Genomic DNA, 20,546 nt, shown 5'->3' on the forward strand with positions numbered 1-20,546 from the left:
CTGCGGCTGATTTTTATCACATACCCTTCCTATCTGTCTCTGTCTCTTCTGCGAGAGCTGATAAAAAATGGCGTAAAGGCCATCCTCGACAATCGCACTCTGACCTTTCCGAGCTACATTCGAAGCATACAGAAGCGTCCTGCAATCGTTTTTGCAAGCATGCTCTTGTCACGAGTCCAACAAAACAAAAGAAGCGCGGCTGGCTCATCGGGCGACAACAAGCTTCAATCCATGACAGGCATCTATCCTTTAATACAACTACAATCGACGTTACAGTTCGAGACGGCAGGGCGTGTGCCTCAAGGCCCTGACATCCTGCACGCATGCTTGTGCAACATGTTCCCTCCTACACTACCGTTTGATGCCTCCACCACCTCTTTCCAGAGCCGCCACTCTCAAGGCGGTGAAGAGCTACATCAACCTGTGGTTGGCATTAGGTCACACAACAGGGAATTGATGGCGGAAGATGGGACAAATCGTATTTCCTCCTGCCTGAATAGCCATACCAGATTGGGACCTGTGTGACAAGAGAAAGTACCTCTGAAGGCGCTGCAAGCTGCACAACTATTCAAATACAATGATGGGTGTCATACATCCAAGTGGCGTGTCAAATTGGACCTATTCTCTTGACATAAAGAGCCGGGAACACATTTCAGGGTTGGTGTCAGAACGCACAGTCGGTTTCACTGCAGAAGTCCATGTGGGCAAATGTCCGGCTTGTGTGCGCATGCACGGATACTGTATCATGGTCGACGTCTCATGCTTTCCTACAAGGTTGGCCGTTGTCGTGATGTTTTCGGTCTTCAGTACACGGCACTGTACCTCCCTCAGAGATCTCATCATATGCTTCCGCTGGAATCTTTGCGGCTCACCTCAAAAGCCGATCATCAAGGTTCCACCTCGCAATTCCCTGAGGAGTGGTTCTTACGTGATCTATCATCAGCACCTGGGAGAACAGTTTGTCCCACACAGCTAATGCATCGGCCAGTCGCCGGATGCAACCAGTGTCTGGCTCACAGAATACCAATCTCCTTGATCTGAGAACAAACCAACAGCCGACTAACATAGCCGATGACCTGCCTCGAAGCATCGAACAGCTGTTACAGTGTTACACCCTCAGAAAAGAGCATGTCCAACATCAGTTTCCGTCACTCCTCTGTAAGACAGTCTAGAGGTATCAGTCACCTCAATTGTACGTCTTGCGAGAATTGCACTTTGCCAAGGCTCTCAGGACCGAGAAGCCCCCTTGATGGTGTCAACAGCCTTTACATATCGTGATAGGTGGTCAAGCTATTGGCGTGTTTTAAGCATGCATTTGCCGTACTACCCAGGATGGGCGAATTGGTTTGCAAGCTTGGTCGTATGCTCGTCATCATCCTTGAACAAGAACCAGCTGGCTGGTGCACTCATGCGAGGGAAAACCGCATTCAAGAGAATCCCTCGCTGCCGGGGCGCTTTCGGTTCGCGGGGATGCACGAGGTCATGTAAGGCCACCCAACATACTATACCTTCAACAGTAAGGGTATGGAGAAAGCACCAACCGCTTGGAACTGGCGGTATCCGGGAAGCAAATAATAGCGCGCATCTCTGGGTACCACATTTGCTTACACAGTTGATGCTACAGAATCATGCAAGGTCTAAGGAACTAGGCCGACGCTAAGCTGCTTCCCCGAGTCCAGGAGTCCTGAGTCGGGAGCTGGGTCTAACAATGCTGGCAGACATGGGTCATTGGTACATGTCCTAAACCCCTGTCCTATAGTTCGTTGGACTGGTCTTGACTCGACGTTGACAGTTCATGCTTCGTCCTCTCTTACAGAAGATTTCTCCCTTGCATGCCTGTCGCGGACCCCACTCACTCGAAAGGAAAAAGGAAAAAACGAGCCACAGTTCGAGCGGGGATGCAAGAAAACGCAGATACTGGCAAAAACGGGCTTCAGATCATGACGCTCCAACAGCTCCCAAGCGCAGTATTTAGATTGCTGGCGGCCATACGCTCGACATAGACAGGGGTAGGCCTGTAAGTTTGAGGACATTTCAGAAGATCCGTACAACTATGCTCACCACTTGACACGACAACTCAGACGACTTACAGGGGCCGATTTTGCTTTCTTTTGGGTCAGCGTCAGTGGTACATGATACTACTGGCGACAATACCTCATGAAACCGGCCTCTGTCAGCCAAAGTGGGAATGCTGATTTGTCAATGGACCACGTCGCCCTGCATTTCTACTCTGGTCAGGCGTACTGCTGGAATGCAGTGGGCGCTCGTTCGGTACCAGCCAGTATCGGACCACGACGCTGCCCATTCCTTCCCTGCGCCCTGGTAAGCGTTATCAAACATGCGTCCAAACCGATTATTGCAATCTCCCCGAACCCGCCGCAATGTCTACGTGGACGAATGAGCCTGGCTGATCCAGTCAAATTTGTTTTGCTGAACCGTGAAGTTCGAGGACGATGTAGCAGATCCTCGACCAAGCAGTATACAGCTTACAAGTTCAGGTCTAGGCTATTCTGGCGGCTATAAAGGCCATTATCTGCTCATCTTCTACCACGATTCCTGAGATTTCGACTGTTGAGTTGTGGCTACTGCCCTACTAGAACCATCCACTTGCTCGTCAATCACTTTGCAAAGCTCAACCTGTCACATTTGTGCACTTACGAAGCTGATCAGGTTGTTTTGGTGCTTGCCTTTGTCGCCTTGAGAAATGGGGCTCCCTCTTCCGTCCGCTCATCAAGCAAGAAGCAGTTCCGGCAGGCTGGCCACCTTGGTTAATGGCAGCCCAGGTCAATCAGCCGGAGGAGTGAGAGACAACACTCCCGGTCACACTATGGAGGCCGACCTCGGTACGTTGCTTCGTATTGATGTCGGGAAAAGGATCCCAACTCAAAGAGCCACAGCACAAGTCGGGTCTCAATTCGACACTGGCGCTGGCGCTGGCGTTGACACTGCCACGGTTACTGCCACCTCTTCGGCCAGTTCAACCTCAGCCGGATCTGAGAGCTGGAAAGGAGAAAATCCAGCTCAAGCTCAAGCTCAAGGTCCAGCTCCAGCTGCAGGGGCAAGGCTGTGAAGAGAAGACCTGGTCGACAAATACGACAGTGTGACGGTGGCAAGGGTTGATCACCATTGAATGTTGTGCATGTTGCGTATGTTGTGTATGTGGTGCAGGTTCATGTTTGCAACTACCCTTTACTTACGCTCGCTTGGAGAATCAGTTTGGCCATTTTGATTTTGATTTTGACCATGACTTTGACTTTGACTTTGATTATGATTTTGATTGATTCCCGAGGAACCAGGAGAAGCAGAAGGAGAAGTCAGGAGTGACAGAAAACATGTCATATCGCGGCCCTTACACAAGTCATGTTGCTCTGCATACAGACTATCCACACGGGAATGAACGGAATGCAATGCAATGGAATGGATTTTGATGGATTTTAATTTTCCTGGTTTGTCACACGGCACCTGTCACTTTTTCTTTGTATCCTTTTTCCTTGTACCCGGGGTTTGAGACGAAATGGTTGCACGGAGTACACCTAATGCTAGGAAACTGCAGCGGGTAGCTGTAGCTAGCTGTTCGAGCACATGGGGTAAGGGGTAGGAGGTATGTGTCTGTTCAGATCCCATGTCCCATATCCCATATACCCCACGAACACATACTTCCTACCCCTTACACCCACGTGCTGTGATGGTCATGGTCATGGTCATGGTCATGGTCATCATGAACATGGCCTGCACAACGACAACCACAAGCATGATGACCATCACCATCACAACGACAACCACAAGCATGATGGCCATCACCATCACGGCCGCAGCCACAAGGACAGATGCATGAACGCCCACCGCCAACGCCCAACGGCCATTACCTATGACCCATGACCTATGACCAAGATCAATGACCAAGACCAACCACCAACGGCTATTGGAAACGGCAATTGGAAACGGCAATTGGGAATGTGAACATAACGAGGACGAAGATGAGGATGAGGATGGAATAGGATGGGAATGGAGCATTCATTGCTCAGATTTCCTTTCCTTGCGAGGCCGTTCTTGATTTCCTTAAGTTCTGGCGCCTTGCGTACCTAAGTATCTGATCCGATCCGATCCCATCGGCTCCGAAACATTGATTTGATACGAGTACTTTGCTACAGTGTACGGTATACAATACTCCCAATCTGTCAAACTTAGGCCCCAAGGCACTAACATTAGGCATTCCCAGTCTTGCCTTGTTCTTTGACCAGAAGGCTTAGGGGCTAGTCTAGGCATCCCTAAGGTATATATATAGTCTGGGCTAAGGGTTTCCCCCATACCATAGAACATTTCAACCTTTGACATAATCAGGTTCCTGTATCCGTGTCAAAGTGGGTTTGTTGGCTGGCTATGACTATGGTCCTAATCTGAGTCTACAATCTGTACCGTTTCTTTTCTGCCGAATCGAATCGAATCGAATGGGCTGGGATGGTTACCGGTTCTAGGTTATAGGTTATGGGTTGTGGGTTGTGTAGACAGTTTCGGAGTGATTGTGGCTATGGCTCCTCACGGGACATACATACAGCCAGCCAACCAACCAACATGATATGGCATGGCAAACAATCCATCCGTTCATCCTTCATTGGTTAATTCGTTCATTCGTCATATGGCCCTGCTTCTCATAGCATACTGAGTTTCCATCTTCTCCGTATGCGTAGCGTATATTTCTACCCGTGACACCAATCCAACAGAACAGAAGACAGAAGCTGGTGGCCCGTCATCCTCACCCTCACCCTCACCGTGCTGTCCCCAAACTCATCCCCACCCTCACTCTCACCGAGCTTCCCCCAAACTCATCCCCACCTCAACATCCATCATGATCGGGCGACGGCTGACTTCAAGAAGATCGGCATCGAATTCGATGCGGCCGGCTTCGAACGCCACGATGATGCTCGACCCGCCGAACTGGAACAGGCCGACCTCATCTCCCTTGTCGACCTGCGATCCGGGCGTTTGGCATTTTCGGTTGATGTCGACGGTGCCGACATTGGTGGCGCCGATGGCGACGAACAGGACCTTTCCAAACTCGCGCGTGTCGAGGCAGACGCAGCAGCGCGCGTTCTCGGTCAGGATGTCGACGTCGCTCTGCAGACATACGGGGTCGACTTGGTAATATTGCCCGGGGATCTGCTTGTACCAGCTGACCGTGCCCGTGACCGGGGAATGGTAGCGGTGGTAGTCCTGCGGGCTGAGCCGGAAGCTGGCCACGGCTCCGTCGACCCAGGACTGTGCCAGCTCGTCGTCCTTGATCAGATTCGCAATGGTAAAGTTGTGGCCCTTGATCCAGAGGCGCCGCGTCTCGCTGACCGTCGGGTACACGACCAGGCGGGCGTCGGCCACCGCGACCGCTTTGGTCGGGTCATTGGGGGCGAAGACCGGCCGGCTGCCAGGCTTGTGTTTGCGCACGAAAAAGTCCTCGAACGAGCCGTACGCCTGAATGTCTGATGGGTCGAACTCGTCCATGTCGATGTGGTAGAAGTCGACGAAGGGTTTGATGCGCGATGCCGACGCCGGTGTGCCTTCGGCTTTGCCTGCCATTGTGTCAAGCTGGGTCAGCATCACCGACACTCAGAAAAGTCGGGCTTTCCATCACATGTTCGGGCCGGGACGACGCAGCCTAGGCTAATCTCGAATCTGTGAATGGCGGACTCCTTTTGCTCTTTCTCACCTTCTCGGATGGTCTTGTCGTGGATCCACAGCCGCATGGTTTTCGTCACGTCGATCCATTCTACCAGGCGGCTGAAGAGGAAGAGCAGCTTGAGTTTCTTGAAGATGGGTTGCTGCTCGCGCATGGGTTTGCCCGTCTTGCGGTCGACCGTCTGCCATCCGATCTCACGGTTCTGGACCAGCTTCACCTGGGACAGGCAATGGTCGATGGCGCGGTGCAGGAGGTCTATCAGGTACATTGCGCGGAACCAATTTTGCGTCTGTCACCTTTGCCTTTGGACTGGTCGACTGGACTGAATGCTGGCTGACCTAGCTAACGGCACCAAGTCAAGAGCAGAGTACACCGTACAGAAGGTGGAATGCAAAATCTAGCAAAGGAAGAAGCCGCAAGAAAGACCACCAAGACGTCTACAAAGGATTTGTGGGATGGAATCCTTGCCATCGACGTCATGCTTCTCAATCAAGAAATGCGAAATGTGATTGGCCAGAGAACCCTCGGAACAGTTATCCGAGAACGGGGGCGACCACGTGATCCCCCGATCGGGGTGCCCCAATGACTTCATCTCTCATACTTGATACCGTGGGCCTGGTGCCACGAGGGATGAACAAGCGACGAAACTACAGGGACGATGGTGGCTTATACTATGGGTCTGATACTTACAATCGTGGTGTGTGACTCAGACCGTAGTTGCGTCGCTGACTGGTGCTATCCATGCGGGCAGTGGGCATCCCCGCAGAGTGAGAGATGAGACACAGGGCCAGGTGGAGTCGAATAGGATCTGATTCTAAGGCTTTATCTTTTCGTCTGTAGTATCCTATACCCGAGTGTTTGTGTCTCTCCTTGGTAGGAATAGGACTTGGGCCGGGATCAAAGGTGACATGGAACCCTGCGTGGCGGCGGATCCCGCAATTCATATTCATGCATGGTTTGTCAAAATGGTGAAGGTGAAGGAACCGTGACGGCACAAGCAAAGTGCTCAGCACCTCAGGTCTCTTTCCTTGGGTCTATGCACCAATCTCGTCGACTCGACAGCAGCATTTCTCTTCTCGCTCAACTCAAGGATGTCCAGTCTACCGCCTAGACTCTTTGTAGCCTTGAATCTCGTGCAGGCTCTGGATCCTGCGGAGCTTGCGCGCCCCATAGGCTGAGAACAAGGAGCTCAGAACAACACAAGCGGCCGTGACGGCAGGAAATCCCCAGGGAGCCTCTTCGGCGTAATTGATCAAGTTCATGCCGAACAGGCCGGCCACCAGCGTGCCGGCAGCCAAGCCCAAAGTGTGGATTGCAACCCTGGCCTCCAAGAACATGATCTGGTTCCGCTGGACGGCCAGGGCGGAGCGGAAGGTGTTTTCCTTCTTGCGGATGACCCCGATCGCCGCCGAGGCCGATTCAACCAGTGCGTCGGCCGCCTTGTGGTACGCTTCCAGCATGTACTCGGCTTCCTGGTGGTCGCTGACATCATGCGGCTTCCCTACGCCGGTGTCGGTCAGGTACATAGCGGCGAGATCTTCGTCGGTGTCGAGCACTTCACGGATGGTCTCGCGGACCAGGCGAGCCTTTTGCTCAATCTGGCCCAGCCGCCGCGATCGCTCAAACAAGAGATCGAGTCCGGCGGCGGCCAGACCGGACTCCAGGCGCAGCTGCCGGGCGCTATGCTCGGCCTGCTTACGCGCCTCGACGAGCTCTTCCCGCAACGTCGACAGCACAGCGACCAGCGCGGCTTCCACCGCGCGCAGCTCGTAGGGGAGATCCGACACGATGGCCGCATCGTTGGAGTTGATGCCGACCAATCTCTTCTTGAAATCATGCTCGAGCACGCCGGCGGATTTATTGCCAGTGCCGGCAGGGTCTTTGGACACGCCGTCAACCAGCAGAGCTTCGTCGGCCTGGATGAGGAGGCACAGATCAAAGAACTGCACTAAAATGGTTGCGGGCCGGACCAGGATCCGCGTCACCGACTCGGACCGCAAGTCAATATCGCGCAGATCTCGATACCGCAGGTCAAATTGTTTCGCCATTTGCGTCTTGGTGAGTTCTGCATGTTTTGAGACTAGAGGATCGGCTTTGGCGAAGTAGGTACAGCTGATCTTCTCGTTGGCCGTGGACGGGGCGGCGGTGGACGCCTCGATGGCTGCTGGTTGCGAGAGAAGCTGCACAACGTCTTCGGCTTCCACTCTGGCATCGGGATCGACGCTTCTGGAAAGGTAGCCGGTCTGAGAATAGAGCCTCTTGAATACACTTCGGGGCCCCGAGTATGGGCGGCGTACGGATAGAGGTCGCAAGGAGATTAGCTTTGAAGGTGGCCGGCATGTCGTGCCCGAGATCGGGATTTGGAGCCCTAAGAAGCATGTCACAAACCGACCATGCGGATGCGGTCTGGTGGATATTCGCCTGGACATGCTCAGATGGCCATCTCCATCTCTGGCTGGAGTAGCGGGGAGCAACTCTCGAGCGAGCTGTAGATGAATGGCGAACAGTTAGTATGTAGTCACAGGTGGTTCGCTGAATCAGGCTGACGTTGCTGCCACGCCACCTGCCAAGCCTCTCGCTGTGCTACTGCACTGCGCGCCCCAAGGACGAGGACGAGGACGAGGACAAGGATGAGGACTACTAAATACTGCTAGTGCCGGGGCTAGTGCTAGTAGGGATTTATCGCTACAGCAGAGAGAAGAGAGATGCTGTTGTGTGAGTCTGGATGGATGAGGTGCACAGCTCACAGCTCATGAATGCTAACATATGAAATTGTAGCGAAAGCACCGACCGTGTCGTCCTTCTCTTTTTGTCGAACCGCCCTCAGCGACAGCACCAGTCGCAGTCGCTGCCTACAACCGCGCGGTTTACTGGACTTTCTGATCCTGGCGAAGGAGTGGCAGGCTATGTAGACCGGCTGGCAGGAAGACAAGCTGCGGGAGCTGGAACAGTCAACGGAACGGTCAACAGCCAAATCGAGCGATCATGTTCTGGAAGCTGGGCTAAGGCTACACTCCGAAGCAGACCCCTTCGTCCCCTCGTCAATTTAGCTATCATGAGTATCAGAACCACGTCGGGGTGGATCACGCAATTACAGTAAGAATAATCACAATCACTTCCAGATCGGCAGGCAAAGAAAGACCACCTCCAGTATGGCCGTGACCACCACCGCCCCAACCATACTCTGAATGACAATCTTGCGCTGTAACATACGCAGTCCTTCATCTTTGACGCGGATCTTGCGCTCAAACAGCATGAGCTTTCTCGCAAACCGCACCAGCGCATTGGGACGTTTGGCGGCCGCCCCCTTTTCTAGACTGTCGACCCGCTCCCAAGGTAGTTCCTGGCGGCGGGAAAATAGGAGCAGAAGAAAGCATGATCCCCGCCAGCCGGCGAAGAAGAAGGAGAAGCCAATGAACCAGAAGGGGGCGGCTGCAAGACCTCGCCATCGGACCGAGTGGTGGATCGAAGGTGAGGCAAAGGCGACCAGCAACATGGTCAGCAACCCCAGCGCGGTGGAAAGGATGCCGACGATGGTGACCATGCACAGCGTTTCAAATGTGCCGTTCTTGACCCCGAGGCGGATGAAGTTCCGGTGTGAGCAATTCTTGAGGAGATAGTACACATGGTCGGCAATGGAGGCCAGGGCTTGGGGTGAATCCGACTTCTGGATCTCGGCCAGAGCACGATTTCGCATGCTGGCAGGAAGGTTGAGCTCCTTGGGAGATCCGGGGACGAGAAACAGCGACGATATCTGCTGCAGCTCTTCCATGTTGGAGAAGTTGGCCAAGGTGCGCTCTGAAGTCTCGGACGGGCGGGACCAGAAGGGCCGGCATCGTTTCCACATGCCGACTTCTTGTGATGGCACCAGGCCCTCGACATAGCGCACGAGCTCTGAAACTGGTTAGCATAGGTGACTGACAGTGTGGCGAGTACCAGAAGCGTACCAAGTTCTTGACTGTTACGTTCTGGATCAGCTTCCTCCCCCGGCAGGACGCCCGTGTAAGTGGCATAGATACCCGTCTTCTCACTGGCGGGCCTGAGCAACGGGGTAGCATGGTCGGGGCCAGCCGCAGGTGTGTTCTCATGATACCGAGCCTCGTAGTCTCGAAACCTGTCGGACCTGTGAGACGACAAGCCGGGAGGCTCTCGGGCGAGGATGCTTACCACATGTAGAACTCCAGATTCTCCGGAGACAGCTCTATGTGCTTGAGGTACATGTAGAAATCATACAAGGATAAGGGGCTGCCTGTAGTCCGGCACGTCAGTACGGCTAACACAGCTGGTCTCTGGCCTCTGAATGACTCACATGTGTTGTTGCCGAGGACACGTTCGAGCGACAAATCATGGGGGATGGCGGCATCGGATTCCGACGAGATGGAAGGCGCTCTTGATCCATGGCCATGTTCGATGGCCGAGTTGGTATTCTGGATGAAAGTCTTGGGATCGCGATAAGAAGGCTTTTGGTACCAATGCAGCCACGAGGGCAGGATGCGGACCATGGTGCAACGGCTGTCTGATGTGTCTTGGTCTTGTCAATGCGTCGGTCTGTCCTGTCTTGTCTATACGGCGAATGCAGCAGCAACGGGGGAACGGGTACGGGGTAGGACGACCAGCACGCGAGATATATGCCCGCGCCGGGTCCCCAAGGTGTGTGCGCACATGGCATCGGATATCCGATTGCGACTGGGCTTTCCGTGCCTTGCTGCTGGCTGTTGGCTGTTGGCTGCTGGCTGTTGGCTACTGCAGAAGCTTGAAAGCTGTCGTGGCGAGGAGAGGCGGTCGACCGTTGCAGGCATGTCTCTCAATGCCTGTTTGGGAACTGTCCGTCGGAGTCGCCATCCAATGTGCTGGAAGGAGAGGCGAACGAGGTGGGGAGCGGGCGTCGCTAGAGCTGGGCTGGCGAGGGTCTAAGGTACACGTCGGTTCGTCTTCCCTGCGGAGGGGGAGCAGGGGAGGAGGGTTGTACGTAGAGTGGGTGGACGCTGTCAGGGTGGCCCTGCTCGAACTGCCCGGTGCCTGAATGCCAAATGGTAGCGCAGCCCCTGCGACCTGCGACCTGCGAAAGTTGACATTGACGTTGACACAGTACTACAGGACGTACCGTAGTACAACTCTGCTGCGCCTGTCGGTAGGCTCTCCCATCCTCACGATTTCAAACTGTGCTCGCACCAGCCCAGCCCCGATCGCGACGCAGCTGCAGCTCGTCAAACTCCGGATACAAGAAATGTTCCAAGGGAGACTCTCTTTTACGTACAGAGCTTCCTCGCAGCGCCACCCCTCGCCAACCTGCCCGGCCCTGCGCTGCCCTGCCCTGGACACCTGTCAACATGCCGTCAAACTCACGTAACTGTTTGTCCTGTGGAGGCTTCCCTGGTTTGCTGGCAGCCTAAACCCTTATCCCGGCCCTTCACCTCACCCAGCTCACCAGCTTGTGGAAATTGATGGCCTATAATCGTGAGCGCCACCGGGACTTGCCTGGTGGAAGGTTCGGATTGCATCTGCTGTGACTACACGTGATGGTGCCCTGATGCTGTCCAGTTGCGATGCTGCACAGAGTACAGAGTACAAAAGGACCGAGGACGGACGACGGAGGACGGGATACGCGCATCTACAGAGAGAGAGACTCCCTACACACCCGAGTACATGTAGCCTTCACCGCTGTGGATCGCACCCTTCAAGTTTGGATGCGCGCAGTGTTGAAGGTCGATATCAATCAACCGTGGATGACAACTGCGAACTGCAAGGCGGGCGTATCAATAGTCTCAAGCAAGGATGTCTGTCCCTTGCTAGATCTTTCGGCAAATTCCAGGTGGGAAGGGGGGTTCCTAAGGGTGTGGGTGCGAGTTTGTCAACTTTCCAAGGGTCAAACCCTGCCATAGACCTAGAGTGCCCCTCGAGGTCTTTGGATATTTCCTCGGTCACCAGTGGCTCCCTCCGAGGTGCCTCTGACCTCAAGGGGAGGAATCGACTTCAAATTCCCAGGGCGACTGAACGAACTTCGGATCGTGTACGGATGCCGAACCCTTCTACGGAGGATGGAGTTACACTAAGTCGAACTCAGTTCACAAAGCTCCTCTTGATACCCAGATAGTAAGATAGGTAGGTAGGTAATACTAGTAGTAGATACACTCAGGCCTAACTAAAAGACAGGCTTAAGGCGATCTCTGCCGGCGCTTGTGGAAAGCCGGTCCATTCGTCACCACCCCGAATCGTTTCTCTTTAGCTTCCTAAGCCCCGAAGTTGACGCCTGACGTGGCATCATAGGCAAATGTCCTACTACAAGACCCAGCTCCTGGTGTACGGACTACAGGACAGTGCTCCGTAGCCTGCAGAATTCCACCATTCTTGGTGTTATCTTACTCGGTTGTGAGAGCAGACTTCTCCACATACGTAGTTACTGCATCGATGGTCGGTTCAGACCTGAAGATTCCTCGAACACGTCCCACAAGGCTTGTCAGAGTCAGACTAGCCAGAGCGACCTGCAGGTTAAAGTGCCCAGCAAGGCTCGCTGCAGCTGTCTGTCTGTGGCTGTCATCTGCATCCCACTGCTACTGCTGCTCGCGCCCAATTGGATTGAATCCCAACACCCACAGGATACAGGATGTTCCTAGATTTGCTAGCCTAGCCACCCGTCCACTTGCCGATCAAGTACAGGCGGAAGGGTCAGGAACCCAAACGAAGCTGAAGGGGCAGGCCGACCACGACGCTTGACACACATTAATGATGGCAGCGCAACCGCCAACCGCGTTTCAGCGACAACAGAAGAATGGCTTGGAGATAGGGACAATCTCCTCATCAAGGATGCTTCGCTCGCCCTCGATGACGGCTTGGTCAACAGTGAGCGGCTCATCCCCCTGCTCCGTCGCAAGCATGACGCGTGCTATCCAGAGAGGAATCTGACCAGGAATATGTGGGATCTTCTGCTGGGTGATATTGTGTTACGACGGCTTGTTTGGGTATCACAGGAGCGAGCACATGGAACCCTCAATAGGTTCGCAACCCTTGCTCGCATGATTCAAGTGTTTCTCTGCCGATACAAATGGACTGCAAATGTTCGTTGAAAAGGTGCCAATGTTTCAATCAGTAGGCCGAGGCATCCTGAGAATCCTTAAGCTTCTATACCTAGATAGCGCCAGTGGCATGGACAAGTGGCACACAGAAGACGGGAACCGGATGATTGGAAAGCACTTACGAGTACTTCCTCTGGCATACAACATACAACGTGGACATGATTGCCACGTGCACGCCGATGTGTGCTCAATCTCTATGGGTCCCATGTCCATAGAGATCTTCCTGACTCGAGAAAAATCACTGGCCTCTTCTTCCTTGACACTTGACACCTTCGCGTTTCGACCTCCTGTCGACCCGGATCCGTGCAGAACCTTCTATCCACGTTGAACAGTCGGGTCCCCTCCCCGTAGGATAACCACATGATGGAAATGGAATGGACTGCAAATACTCAGGGAGCGGGGGTGAGAGCACGCTGTTGCTAGTCGGTGTCGACTGGACACTGGTCTAGGACGAGGACGATGAAGATACAGACACACCTCTCGATGACATCCAATACAAAGTAGAAGATATGAGGTAGGTCCTCGCTCAGTTCCGAGGCAGTTCTCGCACACACTGGCGGCAGAGAGTGCGGGGGCAGAACATAGGAACATCGCCGTCATACTCTGCGTCCTCTTAGCGACCAACAGGAAAATACCGCCAGTTTTCCTTCTTGCCCAGATCACCACGCTTCCTCGTTCAAAGACGCTCTGAGAGAGACATCTGTACAACATGGTTCTGGAGCCATTTACGGTCTCACGCGACAGATTGACCGGACCTAGGGATAGCACCGTCCTCATCACGGGAGGTAGCAGCGGCATTGGTCTACAGACAGCAATTCTGCTACACGACCTCGGCAACAATGTCATCGTGCTGGATCGCACCCAACCTCATCCTTCTGCACCCAAGTCGCTGATCTCATCGCCTCGATTCTTGTATCGACAGTGCGACATTAGCTCGTGGAAATCGCAGAGAGCAGCGTTCGAGGCCGGATTCCAGAAATTTGGCTCCATCGATGGAGTCTTTGTCAACGCGGGCATTGCCGAATACAAAGACCAGTTTTTCGGGGACGAATTGGACCAGGATGGGTTGCTCAAGGAGCCTGATCGACGGACGTTAGATATCGATCTGCATGCGGCCAACGACACAACAAAACTGGCCATCTACTACATGAAGAAGCGGCCCGACAGAAACAAGGGGGGCGCCATTGTCATGACTGCAAGCCTTGCAGGGTATTTGGCCAGCACCGGAGCTCCTCTATACAGCGCAGCCAAACACGGTACGTTTTCGGCGCGGATGGTCATCTTCTCGCACGACTGACTCCATAGATAGGCATTGTGGGATTGATGCGGGCACTGAAAAACGACACGGCCAAACTAGGAATCGGGGTTTCAGTTGTGGCGCCAGGCATCACCTTGACGGACATAGTCTCGGGTCGAAAACCTGGAGAATCTTTGTCGGAGTGGGCGAAGAGGATGCGGGGACAGGGAGTCCCAATCAACGACCCCTCAGAGATAGCAGATTTCGTGGTGTATCTTATGAGCTTGGGCATTGAGGCCAATGGCAAAGGGCTGCTGATCCAGGCCGGTCGGGCAGTCGACGTGGAACATGGCATCGCGACCTCGAGAAAGATATGGATGGGAGACGAAATGTTGGGACTGTTCCGAGGAGGCCGAAATGCCCCTTTGTTTCCCAATCGACTGTAGACGTAGATGGATGCACTCTCACAGCAGTTCAGACTTCCGTCGCTCATCTCTTTCTTCGATTGTGTGTCTGTATTTCTGTGGTTCTGTGGTTCTGTCCGTTGCTATTGTTCCCGTGACGATGCCGAACGGGAGGAGGTAAAGATGTTGGAGGGACCCTTACAGGGGTCTTGGTACAGCGATCTCTAGTGCGGACATCGAGAAAAGTGAAAGTCGAGACGAATAACCTGAGGTAATCAATGGCCGATCCTGCAGGGTCGAGGTTGGCGGGCTGATATGGTAGGTTGGTAAATTGGTAGGGATAATTAGGCTCAGAGTACTCCGTACTGTAGGCGAGGTGCTGGGCGATCCCATAGCCGGGGGCAGGCACCTGGCAGGGAATAGAAAAAGTAACTACGTACCTATACCTACCTCCAAATGAATGGGCAAGTCGAGCCTCGACCTGCGACTTGCGACCTGCGACCTGCGCAGCCACCGGTGATGGTCTGATGGTCGTGGTCCAATTTCGCAGATCCTTGCAGCATATCTCTGGTAACCTCGTCGAATTTGTCAACTCCAGCCGCGGTCAGGGTTTGAGGAGAGGTCATGGATCTCTTTCCTAGGCTCTTCCTAACATGCTCACCTATAATACAGTAACATCTGTCGAGCTCATCTTGCATGTTGTCAGCCACCCTCGCTTTGATTCTCCACCTCCTCTACGCCTCCTGTCCATTGTCTACGAGGGTTTCACTATTATGGGATTGAGATTGTTGAGATCATCATAGCGACACTTGTGTCGATATCATTGACAGACCTGGTACATTACGGATACATTGACGGCTTAGGCCCCCGGCTGTTGTCCCTGCTCCATGTCCGTCGAGGTGAAACATCTGAATGCCGACTCATCTTTCCTACTCATCTTTTCTCCCGAGGGCCGTGCTCCTCGAGCAGACCTCACCTCTGCAAATGGGGCCTTTTCAGTCCTGATAGATCCATGGCTTGTCGGCCCCTCCATCATAGCCGCGCCCTGGTTTGCAAAGACAGAGCACAGAATACCAAGTGCTATCCAACACCTCTCCGAGATAGGGGAACCCGACGTCGTGATTGTGTCACAGAATAAACCTGACCATTGCCACAAGCAGACACTCCTCCAGCTTCGTCCTGATGGGAAAACTGTCATTGTCGCTGAGCCGAGTGCTGCAAAGACAATCAAGAGCTGGAATTACTTTGATCCGAGCAGAGTCCGTGGTGTCCCCAAATATGATCCCAAGTTCAAATTTGGTCAGTCCTTGCGACTGCACGTGCCTCCAATCTCGCCTCTCGGCTTCCCAGGTGAACTCAATATCACGTTCATTCCAGCGAAAGACTATATGACAGGGTTGCATAACGCGTTTGGAATCACATATCAGCCCCCAACGCACAACAAAGCATTTGCTCCCGTCGCCACGATTGATCTGCCTCCAACCACAAGATACTTCCACATGCCTTTGACTCCAGTGACGATGCCGTCTTCGAGTCCTCCTCCACCCATGTCGTCCCCTGCTGTGCGACCTGTCTCATTTGACCAACCGGTTAGAGATCGAACTATTGTACTGAGTCCGCGGCTGTCGCAGATCAGAGGACACCGGCCACGGTTGCCCAAGGCTTCGAACACGGCTTCGTTCAGACTACCGGCATCACCCATTAAACCTTTTATCGAAGTCGACCCAAGACCAGATACCGGAGAAATCGTGGAGCGGATTCTGACGCTTCCACGTCCGTCACCACGCCTGAGGTTTTCCGTCCCTTTCAAACTGGATCCTCCCCCTTCCACATTTGCACAGGCTTTGCCTACTCCGCCAGATTCTCCAGGCACCATAACAGTTGCTACACGCGAGTCCACGTCCCCTCCTCCGACGGCATTATTCCCCTCCAGTACTGTGTTTCATGGACGCAAACCATCCAGTCGTTCCCATCAAGATTCTGTATCTAGTCCGGTCCCAGCGCTGAACATGTCTCCCGTCACCCCGGGTCGTCCTAAGGCCATATCGATCATCTACTCGCCGCATGGTCTTCCTCTGGATGACCTTCGGCCATACATCGAGAATCACCTCGTTCGACTACCAGGCGCGCTCCCATTGACCGTGCTTTTCCACTCCTTTGATCATGCCCAGAACCCGTGGTATCTTGGTGGCAACATCATGACAGGTGTGCACGGCGGGGCTGAGATTGCTCGCACCCTGATGGCGCGTTGCTGGATCAGCGCGCACGATGAGCCGAAAGACGACAGCGGTCTCAGCGTGAAGAAATTGCGTGTCAAGCGCGTCACAGTGGATGAGGTCGCAGAGAGTTTATGGGAAGGTGAGCATGGCCAGTGGTTGAAGGAAAAAGGATGGACGTGTGATGTCAGGAGCCTTGAGGTTGGTAAAAAGATGGTCATTGCCCCAGAAAAGGAGACGTCTTTCCCTCCAGTCTAGCGTCGATAAGGATCCGTCCGGACAGAAAGAGTCCTGACATTCTTGCTCAGGTAAGACAAGATCTATGCCGCAATGCTGCTTTGTCAGGAGAGCGGCTCGCCCACGCCGGCCGCGGCAGCATCATATAAAGTTACATTGACGCGTACCGGCCTCCAGCGCTGGTGTGAGGTGGTGTGTGGTCCATTCTCTCAGCCGAATCCCAAAAAGACAGGACACAAAGGATAGAGGGGACGGAGCTTGATAACATCCTCATCTCCTGGCCAGGAAGCTTGAACACAGCGATACATTAGGGCAAAAACGAGTCGAGGGCAACCTGAGCAGGAATGTTCGTCAAGACCAGTGCTTATCTAAAGGCAATGGATACTGGACAATGTAATATAATACAAGCATACAATATCGACAGGTATCTAGAAGTCAATAGCAACTCCGCTACATAACCCAAGTGCATAACTGTAGGCGGTAAGGCTTTAGGCACATCCAGGCCTAAGGAGCCCCGGGGAGAAACAGAGCTCAGGGACTATCTTAGGCTACTGGGTCCCCGGAAGTCAGAATAGAGATGAATCCATAGGCGAGTGCCGCCTAATTCCCCGGCGGCCAAGGCATTGATAATTAAGGAACCTTGGGGTACTGATCTTTTCCGGTCTAACCTTCAAGTTCCGCGGGGCATAGGCTCCTGTATCCGTACTCCGTATCTACGATACGGCAAGACGTCATACTGCGGCGGACGACTTCTTCCAACCTTCTCGTGTGCTGTGTACATACTCCGTACTCCGTATGCCCTTTCTCAACCCATCCTCGATCCTTCATTCTCTACAGCAGTCTTGAAGGCGTCTATCACGATGACTGAGGTCCTCTCGCCTGCCCAGTCCGCTGCTCTCTTCGACATCCTCACCCACTACGACACTTACGCCCAGATTCGCGAGTTCAGAAGACCAGGCAGCCTTGCCCACTATGGGCCGCCCTTCACAGCCAATCCTAAACTGCCATCCAGTTCTCCAGCCTTGCAGATCCTAGTCTCGAGGTTTGTATTGGACTTGCCAGGGCTTGCCAACCTCCCCGAGAAATGGTGGAGGGTCCAATGCCACGAGATCATCGAAAACCTCGAAAGGGCCAACCTCAGCGAGAGCTACGACAAAGGCGTGATTGGCAGCCGCAAGACTCTCGCCACCGCAATCTCTGCTCTGATCGAGTATCCTGTCCGCGGCGTTTACGGTGGCTTGCCTGAGATCAAAAACCGCGAGCACAATTACGACATCACCAATGCCGACGATCTGAATCGAGCCTTTCGTGATTTCATCAACGACGCCATCTATGGAGACGTCCTAGACGAATTGGTCCAGAAAACGGCGGAAACAGGGAATCTGGAGGATCATGGCCCGCTGGCCAAGGCGCTGCACGAATTCGTGCTTGTCAAGTGAGCCAGCCACTTTGTCAGCCTTCGTCGTCTATGCGTAGTCGGCTAGGTTGGGTCACCCAAGCCAGTCGCAGTCGCTAACCCTTCCTTCAGCCTTGCCTCCTTGATGCACTACACTCTCATCTTGTCACCCAAAGGCCAATATCTCCTGAAGCTCATCGACAACGCCAACAAACTAGTGCCTTACATGGTGGTCAAGCAGACCCTGAAGATTGGAAACGTGGCAACCATGATCAATGGCTTGGTCAAGATCGGCTTGGCTAAGATGAGCGTTGCCAGCGTGACAAATTGGATGGGCTTGACGCAGAATCAGGATGAAGGCATGAACCTCATGCAGACGTGAGCCGGCCCCACGCTCGGAATCTCGCAATGTATAACTTATTAACGTCCTGTTAGCATCATCTCCACTGTCTTGAACTGGGACATCAAAGACCTCGAATCCCGCGCGTCCAAGATCGAACGAGAACGAGCCAAACCTGGAAAAGAGCAGCTCCGCACACTCAAGGAGTACACGAATAAGCCCCAAGACGAACAGGACAGGATTCGAAGAGAAAGCCAAACGCAATCCATCTCAATTGTCATTGCCATCTTGAGGGATAGTAAATGCTCGTCGACCGAACTCACTGACTTCCATCACCAACAGGCCCTGGACTATCTCGCCATTCACCTCTCCATCCGGGATCGAAAACAACTGATTCAGTGCCTCTGCAAAGCCACCCCGGACCACCTGACTGTGTCCGTTAGGGAGGTGATCGACGCCTATGAGCCGGTCATACGACGGATGCACAAGGCCATTGACCTGCCATCCACGCTGTCCGACTTTGAATACTTTCTCAGAGACTTAATAAAATTGGCCAAAATCCACACCGACAAGTCCGGACAATCCATTGTGCCTACAGTCGGGGACTTTGTGCAGTTGCTACGTAAGCACCAAAGGGCCGGACATCTCTTCCTGCACCAGTGTTGTAAGAATGACAAGGAGCTAACCGGCTGGTATCTGGAATGGGCAAAGCGAACGGCATCGCATTTCAAACAGGAGCCTGGGCCCGACTCTAGTCCCAATGAGCCTGATCTTGTCGAGAAAGGCGCAGGAAAGCTTACAAAACCACTCAATGAAATCTTCCGATCACTGCCTGAAGAGACCCGATCCCGCATCACTCCGATCCTTGACTCTCACTCAGCCTTCCTAGGCAAAATGCATGCCCAATCTGCGTCGCGCTTAGCGAACGTCTTGAAGTCTCCGCCTTCGAAGAATCCCGCCATTGCAAAGATCTTTGCCAACTCATCCGCCAGCCGCCCGCCTTCCCGCGGTTCAAGTCCACCACCCCCAAGTGACCGCCGCAGCGCGTCAACGCCGACCTTGGCCGCGTCCAACAGAAGCAGCAGTGACGAGCCACCTGAAGTATTGTCTTCTCCAGGTCCAGGAGCTTTCTTGGCGCGCTGGCAGGATTTGCTTGACGCCTCGCCCATCACTCCATTGACACAATCGGGCCCTTTGAAAGCCGCAAGCAGTCCTGAAGTGGTACAAGCGAGTGCTGCCGATGTAGATGGAAATAAGATGGTGCAGTTTGGGGCCCAGGAGGCAAGGGGCGAGAAAATTCGCGTCGAAGACAGAGCTGGCCAACACAACAAGGATAAAGATCCAGCACGCCGTGACCGAGGAGCGCCGGATCGACAGAAGGAGTTGAAGGTCGTCATTGACGCATTGGGCAGCCAATTCCGCCAGCTATTGGCCGAGCAAGGTTGTCACTGGTCCCATGGTTGAGATCCCGGTTCAGTAACGACGGATGATTCAACGGAGCATGGTGGGCGCCGTTTCACACTGGGGAAGGATCAGATGTCGATATCGGAATCTTATCCAATGAGCTGATGGAAAGAGAAGAGCATTGGAGAGGAGATAAAGGAACAGAAAAGAAGGAGATACTATGGCCTCCAATGTGGCTGGAATGGAAGCCAGATAGGCCTCCTCCTGCTCTCTGCCCTTTGCTCTTTGCTCTTTGCTCTTCTTGCCCTGTTGGAAAAGAATGGCACGGGCCACGCCGTGTGGTGGAAACTCGGGGACATCAACAAAACAGCAGCTCTCCCCCCTCCTTCGTCGCCCTCAAAGCCTCAGAGGCACGGTCTAGGAGGGTATTGTCGGGAACCGAGCCACCTATCTCAACTCTAAGGCCGGTTCTCGCCCACAACCACAACCACAATCACACCGACTCACATCATCACATCCCCTGTGCCAAGAAGGGCCAACTCTGCATCTGCGTGGACGTGGAGGAGCCGCT

General features: G+C 53.7%; 6 protein-coding genes across 6 annotated transcripts; 3 read left to right on the plus strand and 3 right to left on the minus strand.

Annotated features, from left to right (window-relative positions):
- Positions 1-4,803: 4,803 nt before the first annotated feature.
- A1O3_01532 (phosphatidylserine decarboxylase) lies at positions 4,804-5,936 on the minus strand (the record flags this gene model as incomplete). The annotated part of the gene is made up of 2 exons (XM_007731676.1): positions 4,804-5,561; positions 5,699-5,936. The coding sequence occupies 2 exons, from the start codon at positions 5,934-5,936 to the stop codon at positions 4,804-4,806; spliced, it is 996 nt and encodes a 331-aa protein (XP_007729866.1).
- An 832-nt stretch (positions 5,937-6,768) lies between these two features.
- A1O3_01533 (uncharacterized protein) lies at positions 6,769-8,008 on the minus strand (the record flags this gene model as incomplete). The annotated part of the gene is made up of 2 exons (XM_007731677.1): positions 6,769-7,894; positions 7,938-8,008. The coding sequence occupies 2 exons, from the start codon at positions 8,006-8,008 to the stop codon at positions 6,769-6,771; spliced, it is 1,197 nt and encodes a 398-aa protein (XP_007729867.1).
- A 772-nt stretch (positions 8,009-8,780) lies between these two features.
- On the minus strand, positions 8,781-10,170 carry A1O3_01534 (uncharacterized protein; the record flags this gene model as incomplete). The annotated part of the gene is made up of 4 exons (XM_007731678.1): positions 8,781-9,562; positions 9,616-9,782; positions 9,836-9,913; positions 9,974-10,170. 4 exons carry the CDS (start codon positions 10,168-10,170, stop codon positions 8,781-8,783), a joined length of 1,224 nt encoding a protein of 407 aa, XP_007729868.1.
- Positions 10,171-13,450: 3,280 nt separating this feature from the next.
- Positions 13,451-14,424, plus strand: A1O3_01535 (uncharacterized protein; the record flags this gene model as incomplete). Its single annotated transcript, XM_007731679.1, has 2 exons — positions 13,451-13,997; positions 14,051-14,424. The coding sequence occupies 2 exons, from the start codon at positions 13,451-13,453 to the stop codon at positions 14,422-14,424; spliced, it is 921 nt and encodes a 306-aa protein (XP_007729869.1).
- Positions 14,425-15,269: 845 nt separating this feature from the next.
- On the plus strand, positions 15,270-16,856 carry A1O3_01536 (uncharacterized protein; the record flags this gene model as incomplete). Its single annotated transcript, XM_007731680.1, has 1 exon — positions 15,270-16,856. The coding sequence occupies one exon, from the start codon at positions 15,270-15,272 to the stop codon at positions 16,854-16,856; it is 1,587 nt and encodes a 528-aa protein (XP_007729870.1).
- An 839-nt stretch (positions 16,857-17,695) lies between these two features.
- On the plus strand, positions 17,696-20,035 carry A1O3_01537 (uncharacterized protein; the record flags this gene model as incomplete). Its single annotated transcript, XM_007731681.1, has 3 exons — positions 17,696-18,270; positions 18,364-18,609; positions 18,667-20,035. The coding sequence occupies 3 exons, from the start codon at positions 17,696-17,698 to the stop codon at positions 20,033-20,035; spliced, it is 2,190 nt and encodes a 729-aa protein (XP_007729871.1).
- Positions 20,036-20,546: the final 511 nt, after the last annotated feature.

This window comes from Capronia epimyces (genome assembly GCF_000585565.1).
Source record: "Capronia epimyces CBS 606.96 chromosome Unknown aczIQ-supercont1.1, whole genome shotgun sequence".
Classification (NCBI taxonomy): Eukaryota; Fungi; Ascomycota; class Eurotiomycetes; order Chaetothyriales; family Herpotrichiellaceae; genus Capronia; species Capronia epimyces.